General features: G+C 43.4%; 1 protein-coding gene across 2 annotated transcripts in view; it reads left to right on the top strand.

The window, feature by feature from the left end:
- Positions 1-27589, top strand: part of znf292b (zinc finger protein 292b) — a 252138-nt gene that overhangs the window by 81013 nt on the left and 143536 nt on the right. For both annotated transcript variants that reach the window (XM_078230034.1, XM_078230035.1), the window contains exon 2: positions 1253-1407. In XM_078230034.1, coding sequence (XP_078086160.1) covers positions 1253-1407 — 155 coding nt within the window. The remainder of the gene's footprint in view (positions 1-1252; positions 1408-27589) is intronic.

Genomic DNA, 27589 nt, shown 5'->3' with positions numbered 1-27589 from the left:
TACAAAGTTCAGAAGGGTGGTGAAGAAGCGAAGAGTTTTGAGAAAAGACTAGCAGCCAACAATAAAGGAAAATCCTGATAGTCTTCTATTGGTGTATAAGTAGTAAGGAGTAAAAGGAACAGTTCTGTAGAAGGATCATATGAACTCGAAACTTTAACTCAGTTTCACTCTCCACAGATACTGCCAGACCTACTGAGTTTATCCATCATTTTCTGCTTTTATTTCCGGTTTCCAAGTAATAGTTAGACAATGTTCATAGAATCATAGAATTCTTACAGTGCAGAAGGAGGCCATTTGGCCCATTGAGCCTTACCCATGCATACCTCATAACCATACATATCAGCCCCACTAATCTCCTAACCTATATATCTGGGACACTAAGGGGCAATTTTGTATAGCCAATCAACCTAACCTGCACATCTTTGGACTGAGGAGAAACAGGAGCACCCGGAGGAAGCCCACACAGATAAGGGGAAAACATGCAAACTCCACACAGTGGCCCAAGACAGGAATTGAACCTGCATCCCTGGCGCTGAGGCAGCAGTGCTAATCACTCTGCCATTGTGCCGCCTTTAAATTCTTACCCCACTCTTGAATAAAGAAATTTCTCTTGAATCACCCATTGTATTTATTAGTGACTAACTTATGTTTATGGCATCTTTTTGGTGACCCCATAAGTGGAAACATTTTCTCTACCTTTTATAATCTCTGATGTTTATCAGATCACCCCTTAGTCTTTTCTTAAATCCCCAATTTGTTCAATCTTTCCTGATGAGTATAACACCTCAGATCAGATATTCTTGAATTTTTTTACACCTTTTCCAGTACCTCTATAGCCTTTTCTATAACATGGTCACCAAATTTGTGCATGATGCTTTCAAATATGACCTAACCAGGTTGTAAAGTTATTGCAGCATGGAAGAAGGTCACTTGGTCCATTGGGACTATGTTGTAGAACAATCCAGTAAATCCCACTCCCCTGTTCTATTCCTGTAGCCCTGCAGTGCCCATCCAATTCCTTTCATCTCTGCTCCCACCATCCTGGTAGGTTACAAATTTGAAGTTATGACATTTATTGTGTTTTCTTAAAACAAAAATGAGATATGCATTTTGTATTTCTCTGATGCTATCTGTTGTGCAAATCAGACCTGTTGAAAGACATGTTTGAATTGTCAGAACATTAACAGCTGATGTTGACAACTTCTGTATCACAATGCCCTAAAATCACTGAAATTTTAACCTTTCATTACAGACACTCGTACGGTATGCTGGGAAGTGGAAAATCTCTGATGATCCTTTGCCTTTGTTGGAAGTGTACACTGTGGCTATACAGAATTATTCCAAAGCACGGCCTTGTCTCACAGCTGAGTGTGAAAATGTATGCTTTGTACTTGACCGACTAGCATTGTAAGTTTTACCAGCAACTTAATTCTATGAAGGAAATTATGTAACTCATATTTGATGCATCGTATATGGGTAGAAAACTTTGACTGAAATTTTATACATTATGTAGAAAAGTCTTAGATCCAACTGGTTCGAACAGGAAATCAATGAAACATAATTTATACAAGAATGGGGTATTTGGGATGAGAAAATGCGTGAGTCACCAGGTGTTGTACTCACTTATGCACACATGCACAGTATGCCGCACAAAAACATCCCATTCGACCCAACAGATTCATGCTGGTGCTCATGCTTCACACAAGCCACCTCCCATCCTTTCTCTAAATTTTGCATCGTAACTGTTGTTCGATTTCCGCTTGGGTCACTGTCTGTGTGGAGTTTGCACATTCTCCCCGTGTCTGCGTGGATTTCCTCCCATTCTCCAAAAATGTGTGGGTTAGGTGGATTGGCCATGCTAAATTTCCCCTTGGTGTCAGGGGAACTGGCTGGGGTAAGTGCATGGCGTTGTGGGGATGGGGCCTGGATGGGATTGTGCTCTATGCAGACTCGGGCCAAATGGCCTCCCTCTGCACTCTAGGATTCTATGATTTGTTTCAGCCACTCCCTGTGATACCGAGTTCCATGTTCTTATAACTTAATGTTTCTACCGAATTCCCTACCAAATTTCTTAGTGATAGCTTTATATTGGTGGCCTCTAGTTATAATGTTCTCCATAAGCTCTCACTTTCTTAGTGTGTCAATCTTTCACAATTTTAAAGACACCTGTTGGGTTACCATTCGGCCTCTCTTTTTCCTTGAGAGAAGACACCCAGCCTATCAACGCTTTCCTAAAATGTATACCCTGCATTTCTGGTATCATCCCTGTAAATCTTCTCTACACCATCACCTATGCCAATATATTTTCATAATCTAGCAACTAGAGCCTATTTGTTTAGCGTCACAAGTAGGCTTACATTAACACTACAATGAAGTTATTGTGAAAATCCCCTAGTCGCCACACTCCAGCGCCTGTTCGGGATGCTGCATGCACTACTGTGTGATATAACCAAGGTTCCATTCGGATGTAACATAACATCCTTTCTTTTCAATTCTAACAAAGCGCATAGTTTGTTTTTTCATGGCCTTGCTAATCTTTTTGATGCATTGAATTACTTTCACAATACTGGTATGCAAGAATGTGACAACGATGACCAAAATTCAAATTCGTTAAAACAAGCAAATAGCGGCTTTAATTCTTCAACCTCTAACAAACAGCAAAAACATTTTTTCAATGTAATGTTTACAACTTCATTGTAGCACCCTGTGTTATGTAACATTTCATCACTTGGTGTTGTGACCTTAAGCATGAAAATAGTCAATTTTTCTAAAAGGCTTCTATGAATTGTATAATAAACTATCCTTCATATAATCTGATGTTAAATAAACATCTTTAAAGAATGCGCAATGCATGCATTATTCCAAAGGTGGTGACGTCAAGTATCTTCCTCTTTTGTGTTCATTAATTGGGTGTCATTATACTTCACCTTGCAAAATACCTCCCAAATTCAAATATCTGCTTGTGCATGCAACTTCATCAAGGAAATGTTCAGGACAGCATGCAAAAAATATAAAACGATCTTAACTTTGATCAAATCGCATTATAATCATCTGAATGGAAATGCTCTCAAAAGGATGATCAGTCACTACAAAGGGAAGTAAACAGGGACAGTCGAGGATTCATTTTCACTTCTAGCTGATCCTATGACAACTGTAATGCACTAGGACACTGGCCGCAATGACTTACCATGGTTTGCCAGTCTTGTACCTTGTGTCACAAAAAACTGACTCCTTTTTTTTTTCAAGATTATTAGTTACCCTCTAGTCACATGGTTTTCCTATCCAATTGTTTCCTTTACCTTCTAATAAATTGTCATTATTGCATGGAAGCTGTAGGAGTTTTTCAGAGACCTATGTATTATGCTGGCTTTCATGTGAGGGATTTCTCTTTAATTACAGCTCAGCAAATACAAAGAACTCATGGACAGTAATTCTGGTTGAAGACGTACTTTATTTGCCCAGATCTAGTTCACAACTGTGGGAGAATGGTCTTGGGGCAGCCCAAAAGTATTCTAAATTGCATGGATATCAGTATTGCAATTATACATTTTTCAGAAATAATTTGTCCACCTACACTCTCCATCCTGACCGGATGATCTAATCATGTTATAATGCATTATTTACCTTGGCCAATAACGTTCTACACTCTGGCAACATGAAAATACATAGGACAATAAAGTCCAGAAGTTCTTGCCCACTGTCTCATAGCAACCTCGAATACACAAGTCCATTAGAGTTAAAAGTTCCTTTTCAAAAGTTCCTTTTATCTATTGGGAAAATTTGTATCACACTATTCATTTGGTTGTCTGGGATCTCTGGAACTATCTGAGACCCATGCTGATAAGAGTCTGTTTCTACTTCACTTTAGTGGCTGTATTGTTTTCAAGAAATGTGGTTCTTTTTACTCGACTACATCCCACCATGCCTTGGGGCAGTGTGTATTTGGCAAAGGTGTCGAAAATATTCAAAAATACATGTATAAATTCTTTAACAGTGGTTATGTTTCTGTGCAACAGTACCTTTGTAACTCCAGGCACTTTGTACTTTCTCCACACTATGTTCACTCTCTAAATTAGTTTTATCTTAATCTATTAGTCTTTTAATCCCAAGTTATCCTAAACCCCTCCAACAGAAGCTAATTTTTAAATGTCACGTTGGCATGTTTCTTTGGTGATTCAGTTACACTCTAGTTTTCAACACAGAATGTTGCTTCAGTTGTGTAATGTTACAGAATCATAGAAACCCTACAGTGCAGAAAGAGGCCATTTGGCCCATCGAATCCGCACCGACCACAATCCCACCCAGGCCCTACCCCCATATCCCTACATATTTTACCTGTTAATCCCTCTAACCTATGCATCTCAGAACACTAAGGGGCAATTTTAGCATGGCCAATCAACCTAACCAGCACATCTTTGGACTGTGGGAGGAAACCGGAGCACCCGGAGGAAACCCACGCAAACACGAGGAATCTTATCTTGGAATATATGATATAGCTATAAAATCATTAAAACAATGCTAACATCATTTACTCCATAGCAGATCAGTTTCAAATATAACCACTAAAATTTCTCCAATATTGCAAAATGTTCTTTTGTATTCTTGAGATCCCTTTGTTCCTCTACTTCCACCTGGAGTTGCATCTTCCAAGTAGTAATCCAAAATATACTAACTCAAATTTATCTGTTAATGATCTTTGCTAATTATTTGTCCATTCTGCAACTTGATTATTGTCCTGCTGTCATTTCTTGCAGTCCTTTTCAGTCTAGACAATCGGCCCCCACCCCCAATTTGATGTAATGGAGGGCTGTGGCAAGTGATGTTCCTCAGGAATCAGTGCTGGGCCCTTTGCTGTTTGTAATATATATAAATGATTTGGAGGAAAATGTAACTGGATTGATTAGTAAGTTTGCGGATGACACAAAGGTTGGTGGATTTGCGGATAGTGATGAGGACCATCAGAGGATACAGCAGGATATAGATCAGTTGGAGACTTGGGCGGGGAGATGGCAGATGGAGTTTAATCCGGACAAATGTGAGGTAATGCATTTTGTAAGGTCTAATACAGATAGGAAATATACAGTAAATGGCAGAACCATGAAGAGTATTCATAGGCAAAGGGATCTGGGTGTACAGGTACACAGGTCACTGAAAGTAGCAACGCAGGTGGAGAAGGTAGTCAAGAAGGCATACGGCATGCTTCATCGGCCAGGGGGTTGAGTTTAAAAATTGGCAAGTCATGTTGACGCTTTATAGAACCTTTAGTGAGGCCTCACTTGGAATATAGTGTTCAATTCTGGTTGCCACACTACCAGAAGGATGTGGAGGCTTTGGAGAGGGTACAGAAAAGATTTACCAGGATGTTGCCTGGTATGGAGGGCATTGGCTATGAGGAGAGGTTGGAGAAACTTGGTTTGTTCTCACTGGAGCGACGGAGGTTGAGGGGAGACCTGATAGAAATCTACAAGATTATGGGAGGCATGGACAGAGTGGATAGTCAGAAGCTTTTTCCCAGGGTGGAAGAGTCAATTACTAGGGGGCATAGGTTTAAGGTGTGAGGGGCAAATTTTAAAAGCGATGTACGAGGCAGATTTTTTTTGAGTGGTGGGTGCCTTGAACTTGTTGCTGGGGGAGGTAGTGGAAGCGGATACAGGAGTGACTTTTAAGGGGCGGCTTGACAAGTACATGAATGGGATGGGAATAGAAGGATATGGTCTCCGGAAGCGGAGGGGGTTTTAGTTAAGTTGGGCAGCGTGGTCGGTGCAGGCTTGCAGGGCCGAAGGGCCTGTTCCTGTGCTGTAATTTTCTTCTTCTTTGTTCTTTGTAATCTGTAAATTTAGAAATTGTGCTCTTTGATTCCAAAGTCCATGTAAATTGAGGACAGCTCTGATCCTGTGTGACACTACTTCCCAGCTGCTTCCATTCTGCATAACTATCCTTTATTCCCACTCAGCTAGCATACCATTCTGCTGCTTCAATCCTCTCTGCATTCTCTGATCTTATTTATTAGTGTATTATTTGGCCAATTTATTGGAGGTCTTTTGAAAATCCATTCAACTCCGGGTCTCTCTCACCTCAAAAAATCAAATTTCTCCCTTTTTGAAATCCATGTTGATTATTTATTTTTCATTTTGAGATGTTCTATTATGTATTTAAGGTTTCTGTTATTTTTCCTTCCACTGATATCACGGAATTATAATTCTGAGCCTAAAATTAGAAGCAGGAATAGACGCCTCGTGCCTGCCCCATTTAATAAGATCATGGCTGATCTGTTGTAACCTCAATTCTACGTACCCACCTATCGCAGATAACTTTTAAGCCCTTTTCACATCAGGAATTTATTTGGTCCTGCCTTAAATATATTCTAAGACTTGTTTCTACTGTTGTTTGTGGAAGAGTTCAAAAGACACATGAGCTTTGAGTGAACATTTCTCATCTTTGTCAACGACCCCTTATTTTAAAGTGTGATGCCTAGTTCCAGATTCTCCCATAAGAGGAAATATCCTTTCCACTTTCACCATATCACAACGCTCCAGGATCTTGCCTGTTTCAAAATCAAGTCACCTTTTTACTCTAACCATTCAACCTGGCCTGTCCAACCTTTCCTTGCAAGACTATTCCACTTATTAGTGTAGTAAATCTTCTCTGAACTGCTTCCAAAGTATTTATATCCTTTTAAGGAGACCAATTCTGTACACAGTGATGTGGAGTCACTAATGCCCGATACAAAAGAAAAGCCTCTCTACTTTTGTATTCAATTCCCTAGCAATAAAAAATGCTAACTTTCCTAATTACTTGCTGTACCTATATGCCAATCTTTTGATTCATGCACGAGAACATCCAGATTCCTCTGCATGTTGGAGTTCGAAACCAAACTTTTGACCCCTTCATCCAAGTCCTTAATATGAATTGTAAAAAAAAAATTGAAGCCCAGCGCTGATCCCTGTGGCACACTGCCCATTTGAGGTTGTCAACCAGAAGATGACCCATTTACGCAATTCTGTTTCCTATCAGCCAACCAATCTTCAATCTGTGCAAATGTTTTACAGCTACACCATGAGCTTGTATTTTCTACAATAGCCTTTGATGTGCCTTCTATAAATTCAGTACACCCACTGGTTTCTCTTTATCCACAACACGTTACTTAGAACATAGAACATAGGCTACAGCACAAACAGGCTCATCTATAACCCTCTATCTTACTAACCTCCATGAACCTATCCAAAAGTCTCTTAAAAGACTCAATCGAATCCGCTTCCACCACCACTACTGGCAGCCGATTCCACCCACCCACCACCCTCTGAGTGAAAAATGTACCCCTAACATCTCCCCTATACCCAGCACCCTAAACCTGTGGCCTCTCGTGACGACCATTTCAGCCCTGGGTGAAAGCCTCTGAGAATCCACTCTATCAATACCTCTCAACATCTTATACACCTTTATCAGGTCACTGCTCATCCTTCGCCTCTCCAAGGAGAAAAGACCTAGCTCTCTCAACCTATCCTCATAAGGCTTAATCCCGGCAACATCCTCGTAAATCTCTTCTGCACCCGTTCTATGGCTCCCACATCCTTTCTGTAATGAGGCGACCAGAACTCGGCACAGTACTCCAGGTGGGGTCTGACCGGGGTCCTATACAGCTGCAGCATTATCTCCCAATTTCTGAACTCAGTTCCTCTATTGATGAAGGCCAGTATTCCATACGCCGCCTTAACCACAGCCTCTACCTGCGACACCGCTTTGAGCGTCCTATGAACCCGGACCCCAAGATCCCTCTGTTCTTCCACACTGCCAAGCGTCTTACCCTTAATATTATATTCTTTCATCCTATTCGACCTGCCAAAATGAACCACCACACACTTATCTGGGTTGAAGTCCATCTGCCACTTCTCCGTCCAGTCTTGCATATTATCTATGTCTCGTTGCAACTGCTGACATCCCTCTACACTATCCACAACACCTTCAACCTTTGTGTCATCAGCAAACTTGTCAACCCATCCTTCCACTTCCTCATCCAGGTCATTTATAAATATCACAAAGAGCAAGGGTCCCAGAACAGATCCCTGGGGCACCCCACTGATGACCAACCTCCACTCTGAAAAAGACCCATCTACAACCACTCTTTGCCTTCTGTGGGCAAGCCAGTTCTGAATCCACAAAGCAACGTCCCCTTGTATCCCATGCCCCCTCACTTTCTCAATAAGCCTTGCATGGGGCACCTTATCAAACACCTTACTGAAATCCATATAAACCACATCTACCGCTCTTCCCCCGTCTAAGTGTCTAGTCACATCTTCAAAAAACTCAATCAGACTCGTAAGGCATGATCTGCCTTGGACAAAGCCATGCTGATTACTTCTGATCATACTATTCCTTTCCAAATGTTCATAAATCCTGCCTCTCAGGATCTTCTCCATCAACTTACCAACCACTGAGGTTAGACTCACCGGTCTATAATTTCCCGGGCTATCTCTTCTCCCTTTCTTGAATAATGGAACCACATCCGCCATCCTCCAATCCTCCGGAACCCCTCCCGTCTCCATTGACGACGCAAAGATCATCGCCAGAGGCTCAGCAATCTCTTCCCTCGCCTCCCACAGTAATCTGGGGTACATCGCATCCGGTCCCGGCGATTTATCTAACTTGATGCTTTTCAACAGCTTCAACACATCCTCTTTCCTAATGCCCACATGCTCAATCTTCAGTCCACTGCAAGTCTGCACTGCAACTACCAAGATCCTTTTCCACTGTGAATACTGAAGTAAAGTATTCATTGAGTACCTCTGCTATTTCAACCAGTTCAATACAGACTTTCCCACTGTCACATTTGATAGGTCCTACTCCTTCACATCTTATCCTCTTGCTCTTCACATACTTGTAGAATGCCTTGGGGTTTTCCTTTATCCTGTCTGCCAAGGCCTTCTCATGTCCCCTCCTGGCTCTTCTAATTTCCCTCTTTAGTTCCTTCCTACTAGTCGTATACTCTTCTAGATTTCTACCATTACCTAGCTCCCTGAACCTTTTGTAGGCTTTTCTTTTCCTGACTAAATCTGTTACAGCTTTCATGCACCACGGTTCCTGTAACCTACCATAACTCCCCTGCCGCACCGGAACATTGCCGTGCAGAGCTCCAGACAAATTTTCCTTGAAAATTTGCCACATTTCTTCTGTACATTTCCCTGAGAAAACCTCCTTCCAATTTATGCCTCTAATTTCCTGCCTAATAGCATCATAGTTGCCCTTACTCCAGATAAACACTTTCCTAGCTCTGTTGATCCTATCTCTCTCCAATGCTAGTGTAAAGGAGATAGTTATGAACACTATCCCCAAAATGCTCTCCCACTGATGGATCTCACACCTGCCCAGGTTCATTCCCTAATATCAAATCAAGCGCAGCCTCTCCTCTTGTAGGCTTATCCATATACTGTGTCAGGAAGCTCTCCTGAACGCACCTAACAAACTCCTCTCCATCTAAACCCCTTATCCTAGGGATATTCCAATTGATATTTGGGAAATTAAAATCTCCCATCACGACCACTCTGTTATTATCACATCTCTCCAGAATCTGCTCCTCCACATCTCTGCTACTATTAGGCGGCCTATAGAAAACACTCAGTAAAGTTACTGACCCCTTCCTGTTCCTAACCACCACCCCACAGAGATCCCGTAGACAATCCTTCCGTGGCATCCATCTTTTCTACAGCTGTGACACTATCCCTGATCAACAGTGCCACTCCCCCACCTCTTTTGTCTCCTTCCCTGTCCCTCCTGAAACATCTGAAACCCGGCACTTGAAGTATCCAGTCCTGTCCCTGAGATAACGAAGTCTCTGTAATGGCCACCACATCACACTTCCAAGCAGCGATCCACGCTCTAAGCTCATCCATTTTGTTCACTATAATCCTTGTATTAAAATAAACACACCTCAACCCTTCTGTCTTAGAGCTCCCCTTCCCCTTCACCTGCCTATCCTCCCTCTCACACTGCCGACCAGCCCTTGTTCAAAGAATTCCAATAAATTGGTTAGACATGATTTCTCCCCCTCAAAATAATGCTAACTCTGCCTGATTATCTTGAATTCATCCTTGAATTATGCCCTACTATAATGCATTTTAATAGTTTCTAACCTTTTCCCTATGACAAGATGTTGGGTAACTAACCTGCAGGTTCTGGCTTTTTGTCTGTCTCCCTTTTTGAATAAAGGATTACATTTGCTATTTCCAATCAAATGGAATCTTCCCTGAACCTAGGGAATTGTGCAAAATTGAACATTAAATTCGATGAATCTCACAAGCTGTTTCCAAGTGCCTAGGATGAAGTCTTATCAGGCTCCTCCTCCTCTTTCTCTCCTCTTCTCTCTCTCTCTCTCTCTCTCTCTCTCTCTCTCTCTCTCTCTCTCTTCCCCCCCCCCCCCCCAACAAAAGAGTTCTGATTCCTGATTTACAGCTATTCCTGTATCTTGTATAAGGAAGACCGATGTCAAATACTTGTTCCGTTTATCTGCCATCTCTCTCTTTTCCATTAATTCCCCAGACTTGCTTTCTATAGATCCAACGCTCACTTTGAACTTATTAAAAAATATCTATAGAAACTTGCCACTGTTATTTCTAGCCAGATTTCTTTTGTACTCTTCTCTTATTAATCTTTGGCGTTCTTTATATTGCTTCTAATCTTCTAATCTGCCATCCAGCCTTGCAGTCATTTGCATTTTAAAGTTTCTTATTCATTCATGAGATGTGGGTGTCGCTGACTTGATACACATTCCTAATTGCTCTTGAGAAGGTGGCCTTGTACCACTGCAGTTCCTGCATCCAGGATGGTGTGTTGCCTCCCTCGTGCCAGGGTCAGGATGTCACTGACTGCAGGGCATCCTAAAAGAGAAGGATGATGAGTTGAAGGTCATGGTGCATGTTGGTGCCAACAATATAGGTGAAGTGAGGAATGAAGTCTTGCATCAAGAATTCAGCAGTAGATTAAAAAGCAGGACTTCAAAGGCTGTAATCCCTGGATTACTCCTGGTGCCACGCTCTAACAAGTATAGAAATAGGAAAATAGGGCAGATGAATGTGTGGCTTGAGTTGGTGCAGGAGGGAGTGCTTTAGATTCCTGCATCACTGGTATCATTTCTGGGGAAGGAGGGACATGCACAAATGTCTGCACCTGAAACACATTGGGGCCAACATCCTTACAGGTGGGTTTGCTGGTGTTGTTGGGAGGAGTTTAAACTAGTCTGGCACAGGGAGGGACTCAGCATTAGTAAAATAGAGACACGTCATGCTATAGTAAAGGAAGCAAGTCAGAGTTCAGCTATGTTGAGTGTCGACAGCAGGGTAAGATTGGATGGTCTTTAATGCTGGAGTGTAATATGCAAGACTGAGTTAAGGGTGTGGATTGACACATGGAAGTGTGATATTGTTGCCATCACAGAAACATATAGAGGGAAAGACGGGACCGACATCTCAACATTCCAAGGTATAGAATCTTTAGGTGAGACAGAGGAGGGTGTAAAAAGGGCATTATTGATTAAGGAGTCAATGACAGCAATAAGGAGAGATGATATCTTGGAATGGTCTTCAAATGAGGCTTTGTGGGTGAAACTTAGGAATATAAAGGGGACAAGTACATTACAGGAATGTATTATAGGCTCTCAAAAGAGTCTGAGAAATGGAGGAGCAGGTATGTAGACAATTCACTGATGTGTGTAAGAATAATTGGGTAATTATATTAGAGATTTCAATTTCCCTAACATAAATTGGGATAATCATAGTGTAAAGCGTTTGGAGGAGGTGGGGATTTCTTGAAATGTATTTTGGGGAGTTTTTGTATCAATATGTAGAAGACCCAACAAGGGATGGTGCAGTGCTGGATCTGGTTCTGCCGAGCAAAGCCAGACAACATGGCAGGGGTGGGAGCATTTTAGCGATGACGACTACAACATGGTATGGTTCAAGTTTGTTATGGACAAGGAGAAAGACAGCTTTAGATTGGGGGAAGGCAGATTTTATTAAAATAAGGTGGGATCTGGCCAAAGTTGACTGGGAACAGCTCCTTGTGGGGAAAGTTGATAGCAGAGCAGGGGTGGTGGGAAGGCATTCAAGAAGGAACTGGGGAGTGTCCAGGTCCGGCATGCTCCTACATTTCCCCTTTATAGGGACAAGTTCAGGGGACCCTGGATGTCTAGGACAATTCAGGGCTGGATAAGGAAGCAGAGAAAGGCTTTTAGCAAGTCCAAAGGGAGCAATTCGGCTCTAACTCTAGAATATAGGAAGTGTAAGAGAGAACTTAAAGCAATTAGAAGAGCAAAAAGGGGCATGAACAAGGACTTGTGAATAAGATTAGGGACAATCCCAAAATATTCTATAAATACATTAAGGGGAGGAGATTAACCAGGGAAAGAGTAGGGCCCATAAGGGTCAAGGGGGGCAATCTTGTGTGTGAACCCACAAGACATTGGAAGGATGTTAAATGAAGACTTCTCATTGGTCTTCACTCAGGAAAAGAAGAAATAGGTACAGAATTCAGGAAAAGAGACCAAGGGGAACTTGCACAGTTTGACATAAGAAATAAGGAGGTATTGGAGACACTGAAGAGCTTAAAAATGGACAAATCTCCTGGCCTGGATGAATTGCATCCCAGGCTGCTGTGGGAGGTGAGGCAGGAAATTGCTGGGGCCCTGACATAATATGAAGTACCAGAAGACTGGAGGAGGGCTAAAGTGGTTCCACTTTTCAAGAAGGGTGGTAGAAATGAACCAGGAATTTACAATCCGGTGAGTCTCATGTCAGTGGTAGGGAAACTATTGGAGAAAATTCTGAAATAGAAAATTAATCTCTACTTGGAAAGGCATAAGTTAATTAGAGAGAGTCAGCATGGCTTTGTCAGAGGGAGATCATGCCTAAGAAATTTGAGATAATTTTTTGAAAATATGATCGAGTGTTTGGATGGGGGAAGTGTAGTTGATGTAGTTTATATGGATGTTAGTGAAGCATTTGACAAGGTCCCACATGGGAGACTAATTGGGAAGGTTGAAGCACCTAGAATTTGGGGAAACTTGACAAGATGGATCGAAAACTGGCTCAGTAATGGGTGGTGGTAGAAGGCTGTTTGAGTGACTGGAGGCTGGTGTCCAGTGGCGAACCACAAGATTCAGTGCTGGGACACTTTATTGTTTGTTATATACATAAATGATATAGCTGATAATGTGGGGAGAATGATAAGGTCATAAGAACTAGGAGCAGGAGTAGGCCATCTGGCCCCTCGAGTCAGCTCCACCATTCAATAAGATCATGGCTGGTCTTTTTATGGACTCGGCTCTACTTATCCACCTGCTCACCATAACCCTTAATTCCTTTACTGTTCAAAAATCTATCTATCCTTGCTTTAAAAACATTCAATGAGGTAGCCTCAACTGCTTCACTGAGCAAGGAATTCACAGATTCACAACCCTTTGGGTGAAGAAATTCCTCCTCAACTTGGTCCAAAATCTGCTCTCCCTTATTTTGAGGCTATGCCCCCTAGTTCTAATTTCACCTACCAGTGGAAACAACCTCCCTGCTTCTATCTTATCTATTCCCTTCATAATCTCATATGTTTCTATAAGATCTCCCCTCGTTCTTCTAAATTCCACTGAGTATAGTCCCAGTCTCGTCAATCTCTCCTCATAAACTCTCTCAACTCCGGAATCAATCTGGTGAATCTCCTCTGCATCCCCTCCAATATCAGTACGTCCTTTCTTAAGTAAGGAGACCAAAACAGTACACAGTACTCCAGGTGTGGCCTCACCAACACTTTATACAGCTGCAACATAACCTCCCTGTTTTTAAACTCCATCCCTCCCGCAATGAAGGACAAAATTCCATTTGCCTTCTTAATTACCTGCTGCACCTGCAAACCAACTTTTTGCGATTCATGCACAAGGGCACCCAGGTTCCTCTGCACAGCAACATGCTGCAATTTTTTACCATTTAAATAGTAGCCCATTTTGCTGTTGTTCCCACCAAAATAGATGATCTCACATTTACCAACATTATAGTCCATCTGCCAGACCCTTGCCCACTCTATCTATATCCCTCTGTGGGGTGGCACAGTGGTTAGCACTGCTGCCTCACAGTGCCAGGGACCCGGGTTCGATTCCTGGCTTGGGTCACTCTGTGGAGTTTGCACTTCTCCCCGTGTCTGTGTGGGTTTCCTCCTGGGTGCTCCGGTTTCCTCCTACAGTCTGAACGACATGCTGGTTAGGTGCATTGGCCGTGCTAAATTCTCCCTACATGTACTCGAACAAGCGCCAGAATGTGGCGACTAAAGGAATTTCATTGCAATGTTAATGTAAGCCTTACTTGTGACTAATAAATAAACTTTGACTTTGTGTCCCCCGCACACTTTGCTTTACCAATCATCTTAGTGTCATCTACGAACTTTGACACACTACATTTGGTCCCCAGCTCCAAAATCGTCTATGTAAATTGTAAACAATTGTGTTCCCAACACTAATCCCTGAGGCACACCACTAATCACTGCCAACTAGAAAAACAGTAAGAAGTTTAACAACACCAGGTTAAAGTCCAACAGGTTTATTTGGTAGCAAAAGCCACACAAGCTTTCGGAGCTCTAAGCCCCTTCTTCAGGTGAGTGGGAATTCTGTTCACAAACAGAGCTTATAAAGACACAGACTCAATTTACATGAATAATGGTTGGAATGCGAATACTTACAACTAATCAAGTCTTACATGAAGAAGGGGCTTAGAGCTCCGAAAGCTTGTGTGGCTTTTGCTACCAAATAAACCTGTTGGACTTTAACCTGGTGTTGTTAAACTTCTTACTGTGTTTAGCCCAGTCCAACGCCGGCATCTCCACATCATAACTAGAAAAACACCATTTGTCCCCACTGTTTGCTTTCTGTTAACCAATCCTCTATCCATGCTAATACATTACCCGTGACGCCCCGTACCTTTATCTTATACAGCAGTCTTTTGTGCAGCACCTTGTCAAATGCCTTCTGGAAATCCAGATGCATCAATCTACCAGTTTCCTGTTGTCCACTGTGTTCGTAAGGTCCTCAAAGAATTCCAGTAAACTAGTTAAACATAACCTGCCTTTCATGCTGCGTCTACCCAACGGGATAGCTTATATCCAGATATCTCGCTACTTTTTCCTTGATGATCGATTCAAGCATTTTCCCCACCACACAAGTTAGGCTAACCAGTCTATAATTACCCGCCTTTTGCCTACCCCCTTTTTTTAAACAGTGGCATCACATTTGCTGTTCTTCAATCTGCCGGAACGCCCCAGTGTCCAGCGAATTTTGGTAAATTACGACAGGCCATCTCTTTTAGTACCCTGAAATGCATTCCACCAGGGCCAGGAGACTTATCTATCTTTAGCCCCATTAGCTTGCCCAACACTACCTCTTTAGTGATAATGATCGTTTCTGGGTCCTCATCTGTTCAATGCCTTGGCCATTTCCTCATTTCCCATTATTAAATCCCCCTCATCCTCTAAAGGACCAATGTTTACCTTAACCACTGTTTTACATTTTATATATTTGTAGAAACTTTTGCTATCTGTTTTTATTTTCTGAGCTAGTTTACTCTCATAATCTATCTTTCTTTTATAGCTTTTTTTTTGTGGCTTTCTGTTGATCTTTAAAGATTTCCCAATCCTCTAGTTTCCAATTAATCTTCGCCACTTTGTATGCATTTTTTAAAAATTTCATAGAATCCTTACAGTACAGAAGGAGGCCATTCGGCCAATCAAGACTGCACTGACAGCAATCCCACCCGGGCCCTATCCCTGTTACCACATGTATTTACCTTGCTAATCCCCCTGATACTAATGGTCAATTTAGCATAGCCAATCAACATAACCTAATTTGATACCCTCCTTTATTTCTTTAGATATCCATGGCTGATTATCCCTTTTCCTACATTCCTTTCCTTCCACTGCTGTATACTTTTGCTGAGCACTGTAGAAACATTGCTTTGAAAGTCCTCTTCTGTTCCTCAATTGTCCCACCATAAAGTCTTTGCTCCCAGTCTACCTTCACCAACTCCTCCCTCATCCCATTGTAGTCTCCTTTTGTTTAAGCACAAGACACTGGAATTGGATTTTACCTTCTCACGCTCTATCTGTATTTTAAATTCAACCATGCTGGAATCGCTCCTTCCGAGAGGATCCTTAACTATAAGATAATTATTCCTGTCTCATTACACAAGATTATCAGTGGGGTGGGCAATAAACAAAGAAATAATTGTGGCGTGTAAAAATGGTACGGCAATTATGAGGGATTTTAATCTACATGTCGATTGGTCAAACCAGGTCGGTCAGGGCAAACTTATGGTCAGGGCTTATGGTATTTGCTACCAATTTAACCTGGTGTTGTGAGACTTCTTACTGTGTTCACCCCAGTCCAACGCCGGCATTTCCACATCATCATTACACAAGACCAGATCTAGGATAGCTTCCACCCTCTTCGGTTCCATTGCATACTCTTCGAGAAAACTATCGTGGATACATCCTATGAACACCTCAAGTTTGCCCTGACCGACCTGGTTTGACCAATCGACATGTAGATTAAAATCCCCCATGATAATTGCCGTACCATTTTTACACGCCACAATTATTTCTTTGTTTATTACCCACCCCACTGATATTATTTGGTAGCCTATAGACTACACCTATCGGTGACTTCTTCACCTTTTATTTCTAATTTCCACCCAAATGGATTCAACCTTTTTCTCCATAGAGTCTATATCATCTCTCACTACTGCCCTGATGTCATCCTTAAATATCAGAGCTACACCAACTCCCTTACCTTCCTCTCTGTTCTTCCGAATAGTCTGATATCCCTGGATATTTAACTCCCAGCCGTGACCACTGTGCAACCATGTCTCTGTAATGCTACTAAATCATACTCATTCACGATGATTTGTGCCGTCAACTCATTTACCTTGTTTTGAATGCTGCGAGCATATTGGTAAAGTGCCCTTATGTTAGTTTTTATACCTTTTTAAATCCAAACACCTCCATTAATAACATCTCCTGAGTTCTCCTTTCAGTCTTTTTCATAAGCAGGTTTGCAGATGGCACCTAGATTGGTATGGTGGTACGTTACAGGAAGATATAGATGTGGTGGTCAGATAGGCAGAGCCTCTTTAAACCTGATAAGTGCAACGTGATGCACTTTAGAAGAAGTAACAAAACAAGGGAGGATTTAATGAATGGCAGGACACTAGGAAGCTCAGAGGCACGGAAGGGGTGGGGGGGGGATCATAGATTCCCTACAGTGCATTGTGGGCCATTCGGCCCATCAAGACTGCACTGAGTCTCTGACAGTGTCTTACCGAGGCCCTCTTCCCCCACCCTAACCCTGTAACCCTTCACATTCACCATGATTAATCCATCTAACCTACATATCTTTGGACACTAAGGGGCAATTTAGCATGTCCAATCCACCTAACCTGCACGGCTTTGAACTGTGGCAGGAAACCGGAGCACCCAGAAGAAACCCACGCAGACACTGGGAGAACGTGCAAACTCCACACCGGCAGTCACCCATGGCTGGAATCAAACCCAGATCCCTGGCACTGAGGTAGCATTGCTAATCAATATGCCACTGTGCCACCAATGAGCTACTTATTCACAGACCCCCTGAAGGCAGCGAAGCAGATAAATAGAATAGTTAAGAAGGCATATGGGACACTTAGAGTCATAGAGGTTTCCATCATGGAAACAGGCCCTTTGGCCCAACTTGACCATGCCACCTTTTTTTTAAAAAAGCCCTAAGCTAGTCCCAAGTGCCAACATTTGGCCAATATCCCTCTATACCCATCTTACCCATGTAACTATCTAAATGCTTTTTAAAAGACAAAATTGTACCCGCTTCTACTACTACATCTGGCAGCTTGTTCCAGACACTCGCCACCCTCTGTGTGAAAAAAATGCCCGTGTACCCTTTTGTATCTCTCCCCTCTCACCCTAAACCTATGCCCTCTAGTTTTAGATACACCTACCTTTGGGAAACAATATTGACTATCTATCTTATCTATGCCCCTCATTATTTTATAGACCTCTATGAGACCTCACCCTGGATTACTTGTTTTATCAGTCATGGCATAAGAGCAAGGAGGTAATGTTGGAGCTGTACAGAATATTGGTTAGGTCACAGCAGGAGTACTGTGTAGTTCTGGTCACCTCACTATAGGAAGGATATGATTGCACTAGAGGGGTACAGGTGAGGTTCACCAGCGTGTTGCCTGGGATGGAGCATTTGAGCTATAAGGAGAGACTGGATAGGCTTGGATTTTTTTCTTTAGAGCTGAGAAGCTGAGGGGGACATGATTGAGGTATATAAGATTAAGGAATGGACAGGATGAATATGAGGCAGCTGTTCCTCTTGGTTGAGGGGTCAATCATGAGGGGGCATAGTTTTAGGGTAAGGGGCAGAAGATTCAGAGGGGATTTGAGGGAATTAAAAATTCAGAGGGTGTTGGGAATCTGGAATGCATTGCCTAGGAAGGTAATGGAGGACGGAAATCTTACAAACTTTAACAAGTATTTGGATGAGCACTTGAGACATCATAACATTCAAGTGTATGGGACAAATGCTGGAAAATAGGATTAGTGTAAATTTAGTGGTAGTTATTATTGGTGCAGACTCGATGGGCTGAATGACCTTTTTACTTTGACACAGTGCTGTTGAGAGAGGGAGTTCCAGAATTTTGACCCAGTGACAGTAAAGGCACAATAGATTTTCAAATGTTAGGGTACAAAATCAGAAACCCCAACATATGTTATGACGTCTGACTAAACCACAACAGTTTGCTATTTTGGCATTCATGTGAGGATGTGATGTTTCAGTCCAGGTGAGATTCTACTGACCCACATTGGGAAGCTTTTATCAAAACAAATTTTATTTAACAAAGTTTAACTATATTTTTGAAGAGATGACAAAGAAAATTGATGAGGGAAGGGCTGTGGATGTAGTTTTTAAGGACTTTAATAAGGCATTTGACAAGGTCCCACATGGCAGACTGGTACAAAAACTTAAATCATGTGGGATTCGGGGTGGGCTGGCGAGATAGATACAGAACTGGCTTGGTTATAGGATGATGTGGAGATGCCGGCGTTGGACTGGGGTAAACACAGTAAGAAGTCTCACAACACCAGGTTAAAGTCCAACAGGGTTTATTTGGTAGCAAAAGCCACTAGCTTTCGGAGCGCTGCTCCTTCATCAGGTAAGTGGGAATTCTGTTCACAAACAGGGCATATAAAGACACAAACTTAATTTACAAAATAATGGTTGGAATGCGAGTTCCCTAAAAGTGGCAACACAGGTGGCCAAGGCGATTAAGAAAGCATATGGCATGCTGGCTTTCATCAGCCGGGGCGTTGAGTGCAAGAGTTGGGAAATCATGTTGCAAATATATCAAACCTTGGTTAGACCATATTTGGAGTATTGCGTGCAGTTCTGGTCACCACACAGAAGGACGTGGAAGCTTTGGAGAGAGTGCAAAGAAGGTTAATCAGGATGTTGCCTGGTCTCGAGGGTGTTGGCTACGAGGAGAGGTTGAATAAACTAGGATTGTTTTCACTGGAAAGATGAGACTCAGAGGAGGTCTACAAACTTGAGAGGCATAGACAGGGTGGATAGTTAGAGGCTTTTTCCAAAGGAGAACAAAGAACAGTACAGCCCAGGAAACAGGCCCTTCGGCCCTCCAAGCCTGTGCCGCTCCTTGGTCCAACTAGACCAATCGTTTGTATCCCTCCATTCCCAGGCTGCTCATGTGACTATCCAGGTAAGTCTTAAACGATGTCAGCGTGCCTGCCTCCACCACCCTACTTGGCAGCGCATTCCAGGCCCCCACCACCCTCTGTGTAAAAAACGTCCTTCTGATGTCTGAGTTATACTTCGCTCCTCTCAGCTTGAGCCCGTGACCCCTCGTGATCGTCACCTCCGACCTGGGAAAAAGCTTCCCACTGTTCACCCTATCTATACCCTTCATAATCTTGTACACCTCTATTAGATCTCCCCTCATTCTCCGTCTTTCCAAGGAGAACAACCCCAGTCTACCCAATCTCTCCTCATAGCTAAGACCCTCCATACCAGGCAACATCCTGGTAAACCTTCTCTGCACTCTCTCTAACGCCTCCACGTCCTTCTGGTAGTGCGGCGATCAGAACTGGACGCAGTACTCCAAATGTGGCCTAACCAGCGTTCTATACAGCTGCATCATCAGACTCCAGCTTTTATACTCCATACCCCGTCCTATAAAGGCAAGCATACCATATGCCTTCTTCACCACCTTCTCCACCTGTGTTGCCACCTTCAAGGATTTGTGGACTTAACTTGCACACCTAGGTCCCTCTGTGTTTCTATACTCCTGATGACTCTGCCATTTATTGTATAACTCCTCCCTACATTATTTCTTCCAAAATGCATCACTTCGCATTTATCTGGATTAAACTCCATCTGCCACCTCTCCGCCCAATTTTCCAGCCTATCTATATCCTGCTGTATTGCCCGACAATGCTCTTCGCTATCCGCAAGTCCAGCCATCTTCGTGTCATCCGCAAACTTGCTGATTACACCAGTTACACCTTCTTCCAAATCATTTATATATATCACAAATAGCAGAGGTCCCAGTACAGAGCCCGGCGGAACACCACTGGTCACAGACCTCCAGCCGGAAAAAGACCCTTCGACCACTACCCTCTGTCTCCTATGGCCAAGCCAGTTCTCCACCCATCTAGCCACTTCTCCTTGTATCCCATGAGCCTTAACCTTCTTAACCAACCTGCCATGTGGGACTTTGTCAAATGCCTTACTGAAATCCATATAGACGACATCCACGGCCCTTCCTTCATCAACCGTTTTTGTCACTTCCTCAAAAAACTCCACCAAATTTGTAAGGCACGACCTCCCTCTTACAAAACCATGCTGTCTGCCACTAATGAGATCGTTCCGTTCTAAATGCACATACATCCTGTCTCTAAGAATCCTCTCCAACAACTTCCCTACCACGGACGTCAAGCTCACCGACCTATAATTTCCTGGGTTATCCCTGCTACCCTTCTTAAACAACGGGACCACGTTCGCTATCCTCCAATCCTCAGGGACCTCACCTGTGTCCAAAGAAGCGACAAAGATTTCCGTCAGAGGCCCAGCAATTTCATCTCTCGTCTCCCTGAGCAGTCGAGGATAGATGCCATCAGGCCCTGGGGCTTTGTCAGTTTTAATGTTCCCTAAAAAACCTAACACTTCCTCTCTTGTAATGGAGATTTTCTCTAACGGGTCAACACCTCCCTCCGAGACACTCCCGGTTAACACGCCCCTCTCCTTCGTGAATACCGATGCAAAGTATTCATTTAGGAAAGTGAAAGTGTCAATTACAAGGGAGCACAGGTTCAAGGTGAGAGAGTGAAAGTTTAAGGGAGATGTGCAGGGTACGTTTTTCACGCAGAGAATGGTGGATGCTAGGAATGCGCTGCCAGAGGATGTGGTGTAAGCAGGAACATTAGCAACATTTAAGAGGCATTTGGATGAGTACGTGAATAGGGAGGAAATAGAGGGATATGGACCGAGTAAAGGCTGAAGGTTTTTTTAGTTAGGGCATCATGATCGGCACAGAATTGGAGGACCGAAGGGCCTGTTCCTGTTCTGTACTTTTCTTTCTTCTTTGTATACCAAATCGATTAGCTTAATTTTTAACAATTGAACAATACTTAAACAAAACCAGATGTAATTTTTAACTGCTGCCGCTTGAGTTCCAATTCAAACAATATTCCTCTTTTAAGTCCACTCTTTAAAATTAGTCTGCAAAATGCAGGCTTACTTGCTTGTCTCAAGTTAACAGTCCTAATGTCCTCAGAGAGGACTTTTCAGAGAGAGCCACTCTCTGTGACCATGGGCGGCATGGTAGCACAGTGGTTAGCACTGCTGCTTCACAGCTCCAGGGTCCCGGGTTCGATTCCCGGCTCGGATCACTGTCTGTGTGGAGTTTGCACATTCTCCTAGTGTCTGCGTGGGTTTCCTCCGGGTGCTCCGGTTTCCTCCCACAGTCCAAAGATGTGCGGGTTAGGTTGATTGGCCAGGTTAAAAATTGCCCCTTAGAGTCCTGGGATGCGTAGGTTAGAGGGATTAGCGGGTAAATATGTGGGGGTAGGGCCTGGGTGGGATTGTGGTCGGTGCAGACTCGATGGGCCGAATGGCCCCCTTCTGCACTGTAGGATTTCTATGATTTCACTGCGTCCTTCTAGCAGTTCAGGCAGCAAAGTGCTTGTATTTTAAAAATTAAACTGGAACAGTATTTCGTCCCTGCAAACTTAACTCCTCCCATTAAACATATTACTCTGTCCCTGTCAGTCAACCTAATCAAAACTCTATTCTGAAACCCCAGGGGAAACCTAAGTAAACACAAATGCATTAGCTCAGCTTAAAACAAACACCCCAGGTACTTATCCTGTTCTTCCAGCCGCCAATTTAAAAGATTTCTTAGACAATCAGCACCTTGCAAACCAGAATGGAATTCTAAACAAATCCCCAGCAAGAAACATGATATACATATATTTCTTAAAGGCACAGTATCATCACAAAAATTGGGATGGTGAGTGGATTGGAGGGGAATCTCCAAGTGGTGGTGTCTGCTGCCCATGTCCTTCTAGATGGTAGCAGTTGTGGGTTTCGAAGGTGCAGGCCAATCAAGTGGGCCACTTTGTCCTGGATGGTGTCAAGTTTCTTGTGTTTTAGGAGCTGCACTCATTCAGGCAAGGAGCGCATTCCATCACACTGCTGACTTATGACTGTATGGTGGATAGGTTTTGAGTCAAATCTAGCAGAGGGACGTTTTTTACACAGAGAGTGGTGGAGGTCTGGAATGCGCTGCCAAGTAGGGTGGTGGAGGCAGACACGCTGGCATCGTTTAAGACTTACCTGGATAGTCACATGAGCAGTCTGGGAATGGAGGGATACAAACGAATGGTCCAGTTGGACCAATGAGCGGCACAGGCTTGGAGGGCCAAAGGGCCTGTTTCCTGTGCTGTACTGTTCTTTGTACTGTTCTTTGTATTATGGTTGAATATAATTCTGCTGCTGATGGCCCACAGTGTCTCATGATTGCCCAGTCTTGAGTTGCTAGATCTACCCCATTTAGTACAGTGGTAGTGTCGCACAACATGATGGAGGATATCCTTAATGTGAAGATGAACTTTGTCTCCACAAGGATTGTCCATTGGTCACTCGTATGGGTACTGTCATGGACAGGTGCATCTACGGCAGGCAGGTTAGTGTAGATGAAGTCAAGTCTGTTTTTTCCCTCCGTTTGTGTTGATACTACAGTAAGAGTTTTACCAACACCAGGTTAAAGTCCAACAGATTTATTTGGTCGCAAATGCCATTAGCTTTCGGAGCCCTGCTCCTTCGTCAGATGGAGTGGATATTTGCTCGCAAACAAGGCACACAGACACAAAATCAAGTAACAGAATACTGATTAGAATGCGAATCTTTACAGATAATCAAGTCTTAAAGATACAGACAATGTGAGTGGAGGGAGCATTAGGTACAGGTTAAAGAAATGTGTATTGTCTCCAGACAGGACAGCCAGTGAGATTCTGCAAGTCCAGGAGGCAAGCTGTGGGGGTTACCGATAGTGTGACATGAACCCAAGATCCCGGTTTAGGCCCTTCTCATGTGTGCGGAACTTGGCTATCAGTTTCTGCTCAGCGACTCTGCGCTGTCGTGTGTCGTGAAGGCCGCCTTGGAGAATGCTTGCCCGAAGATCAGAGACCAAATGCCCGTGACCGCTGAAGTGCACCCCCACAGGAAGAGAACAGTCTTGCCTGGTGATTGTCGAGCGGCGTTCATTCATCCGTTGTCGTAGCGTCTGCATGGTTTCCCCAATGTACCATGCCTCGGGACATCCTTTCCTGTGGCGTATCAGGTAGACAACGTTGGCCGAGTTGCAAGAGTAGGTACCGTGTACCTGGTAGATGGTGTTCTCACGTGAGATGATGGCATCCGTGTCGATGATCCGGCACGTCTTGCAGAGGTTGCTGTGGCAGGGCAGGGTTGTGGGGCGTCGTGGTCACTGTTCTCCTGAAGGCTGGGTAGTTTGCTGCGGACAATGGTCTGTTTGAGGTTGTGCAGCTGTTTGAAGGCAAGAACAACCGCGCAACCTCAAACAGACCATTGTCCACAGCAAACTACCCAGCCTTCAGGACAACAGTTACCACGACGCCACACAACCCTGCCACAGCAACCTCTGCAAGACATGCCGGATATCGGCACGGATGCCATCATTTCACGTGAGAACACCATCTACCAGGTACACGGTACCTACTCTTGCAACTCGGCCAACGTTGTCTACCTGATACGCTGCAGGAAAGGATGTCCCGAGGCATGGTACATTGGGGAAACCATGCAGACGCTACGACAACGGATGAATGAACACCGCTCGACAATCACCAGGCAAAACTGTTCTCTTCCTGTGGGGGAGCACTTCAGCGGTCACGGGCATTTGGTCTCTGATCTTCGGGCAAGCGTTCTCCAAGGCGGCCTTCACGACACACGACAGCGCAGAGTCGCTGAGCAGAAACTGATAGCCAAGCTCCGCACACATGAGGACGGCCTAAACCGGGATCTTGGGTTCATGTCACACTATCGGTAACCCCCACAGCTTGCCTCCTGGACTTGCAGAATCTCACTGGCTGTCCTGTCTGGAGACAATACACATTTCTTTAACCTGTGCCTAATGCTCCTTTCACTCACATTGTCTGTATCTTTAAGACTTAATTATCTGTAAAGATTCACATTCCAATCAGTATTCTGTAACTTGATTTTGTGTCTCTGTGTGCCTTGTTTGAGAGCAGATATCCACTCCATCTGACGAAGGAGCAGCGCTCCAAAGGCTAATGGCATTTGCTACCAAATAAACCTGTTGGACTTTAACCTGGTGTTGTTAAAACTCTTGCTGTGTTTACCCCAGTCCAACGCCGGCATCTCCACATCATTGGTACTACAGAGCCACTCTTGGTGATTAAATTGGTGATTAAAGTCTCCCACTCAGTAAATTCTACTTCCTTGCCACCCTCGGTGCTTCCTCCAAGTTGTGTTCAATGTGAAGGAGCACTGAATTTTTACAGTTGCATTGGTTTTATGGTCATCATTAGACTTTTAATTCCAGGTTTTATTGAATTCAAATCCTACCATCTGTCGTGGTGGGATTTGAACCTGGATCCCCAGAACATTATCCTGGGTCTCTGGGTTACTAGTCCAGTGACAATACCATTATGCCACCACATTCCCTTAAAGGTCCTATTTTGTTTATATTGTGCCTATAACACATTTTGCTGTTTTTTATGTTCCTTGATCAATTAATTTCATTATTTGTCTTTGCCTTCCTCGTGTTTTTGCTTCTTTCCTAACCCGGAATTGCTCCCTTATGTTTTTATTCATCTATCCATGGAGTCCAACTAGTGCTTAATTTGTTCTTTCCTTCGCACTGAGTATATTTTTTTCTCTAATCAGGGAAACATTTAAAAAGGTGCTTTTTGTTGTTCTACATTGTTGTTACCCATTTTATTTTCTCAGGTTCTAATCTCAGCCCCTCAAGTTAGCATTTCTCCAATCTGTTGATTTTTGTCATACATATGCCTTCTTCTATCTTCCTCTTAAACATGCTATATTATGGTACTAATTCCTTGATTTTTCCCTATGTTTATTTCTCTTAACTGCTCTGGTTCATTCTCCCATTCCTAGATCCAACAGCAAATCTTACCTTTTGCTGGACATCTTACATACTGGGTTAGAAAGGAGTTGATTCCCTTAGGCAACTCAGTTTCCCTAGCCCATTTAGCTGCTCTTTCTGATTTAATATTGGGGAATCTCCCGAGTAATTTTTTTCTCTCATATTACACATATCTGGTTTCTATTTTGTCACACTGACAGCTGCATTCCTTTTCCCATTGCCATTTTTAACCATAATAAGTATGGTGACTGCACTGTTTACCCTCTCTATCTTTTCTCGACATGTTATACCTTGCAATACTTAATTCCTGCCCTTATTTTTCTGTAGCCATGTCTCCGTAATCTACTGTTATGTTCCCCAAATGAGAGATTGCCTCCAGCTCCCCCATTTTGTTACAGACATAATAGACATTTCACTAATAGTATTTTTCTCTTGCTTTGTTTAACCAACTTTTTGAACTCCACTGTACTAATTTACATGGCATTAATGTTATCCCTTCCTATATTCTCCACCCTTGTTTTGTTTATATTTAAGATGCTTATGTTTTTTGTAGATCCCTCCCCACTTACAGCGCTATACTAATTTTTCCACCTCCCCCTTTACCTTTCTTCTTGGACATGGGATCCATCCTGGTTCAGGTGAGCCCATCCTACTGGTATGACTCCTTCCTGTCCCAGAACATACACCAGTGTCCCATGAAAAGGCACCCCTGTTTCCCACACCTTTAGTCACTTGTTAATTTTTCTGATCTGTCTGTTTCCTTGCCAAATTTGCATGCAGCTCAGGCAGTGATCCATAGATTATTACCCTGCCTTATTTTATTTGGGAGCCTAAATCCTAATATCTTTTCATCAGGACTTCCTCCTGTTCCTACCTGTCCTACCCCCCAAAAAAAATTCCCCTCCAGCCACCATGTTGTATTCCTTGGCATCAGTTAGGCAACACGGTTTTCAGGATTCTCATTCTTATCTGCTGCAAATGCTTTCTGTCTCCCTGATTATAGAGACCCCTTTAACGACAACATTTCTGTTCTCTTCCCCACTCTGGACAGTATTCTGAGCCATTGGTGCTTCAGTTTGCATTGTGCTGTCTTCCCTGCAGTCTTTCTTATCCTCACAGGTGGCGAGTACATTGTTCGTGTTGTACAAGGCCAGTGTCTATGCCAGACCTTCTCCTCAAACTCTCCTTGAGCCTTGCTACCCAGCTCCCTGTTAGTCACTCTTGGACCTATGTTTCTTCTGCCTATATTCTGGATAAAATTGTCCAGAAATTACTCCCCCTCCCTTGTTTCAGTCTCCCTCCAATTTGTACTCCAGCTCAATGACTCTGAGCAGGAGAGATAAGAGATGGGGGCATCTGCAGACGTGTTGGCTTGGAACAGCCTCATGCACAAATTTTCACATGCTGCAATCCAAACAATCTGCTGGGCCATTTCTTAGACTCGCTTTAATTTAGTGAATGAAAATATTTGTATTTATATTGAAGTAGCTTAAATGGTTATGCTATAAATTTTAATCCGAACAGTGCAGAAGGAGGCCATTCAGCCCATCAAGTCTGCTCCAACTCTCCAACGGAGCATCGTCGTTGCCCCCCCCCCCCAAACTAATCCCCCTAACCTACACATCCTGGGATACTATGGGGCAAATTAGCATGGCTAATCCGCCTAACCTGTACATCTCTTTGGACCGTGGGAGGAAACCGGAGCACCTGGAGGAAACCCATGCCGACACAGGGAATATATGCATACTCCAAAGAGACAGCCCCCCAAGGCTGGAATCGAACCAAGGTCCCTGGCGCTGGGAGGAAGCGGTGCTAACTATTGTGCCACCGTACCACCCTGGACCTAGTTT

Source organism: Mustelus asterias, chromosome 15 (assembly GCF_964213995.1).
Source record: "Mustelus asterias chromosome 15, sMusAst1.hap1.1, whole genome shotgun sequence".
NCBI lineage: Eukaryota > Metazoa > Chordata > Chondrichthyes > Carcharhiniformes > Triakidae > Mustelus > Mustelus asterias.
This window is presented reverse-complemented; position numbering and strand designations above follow the sequence as displayed.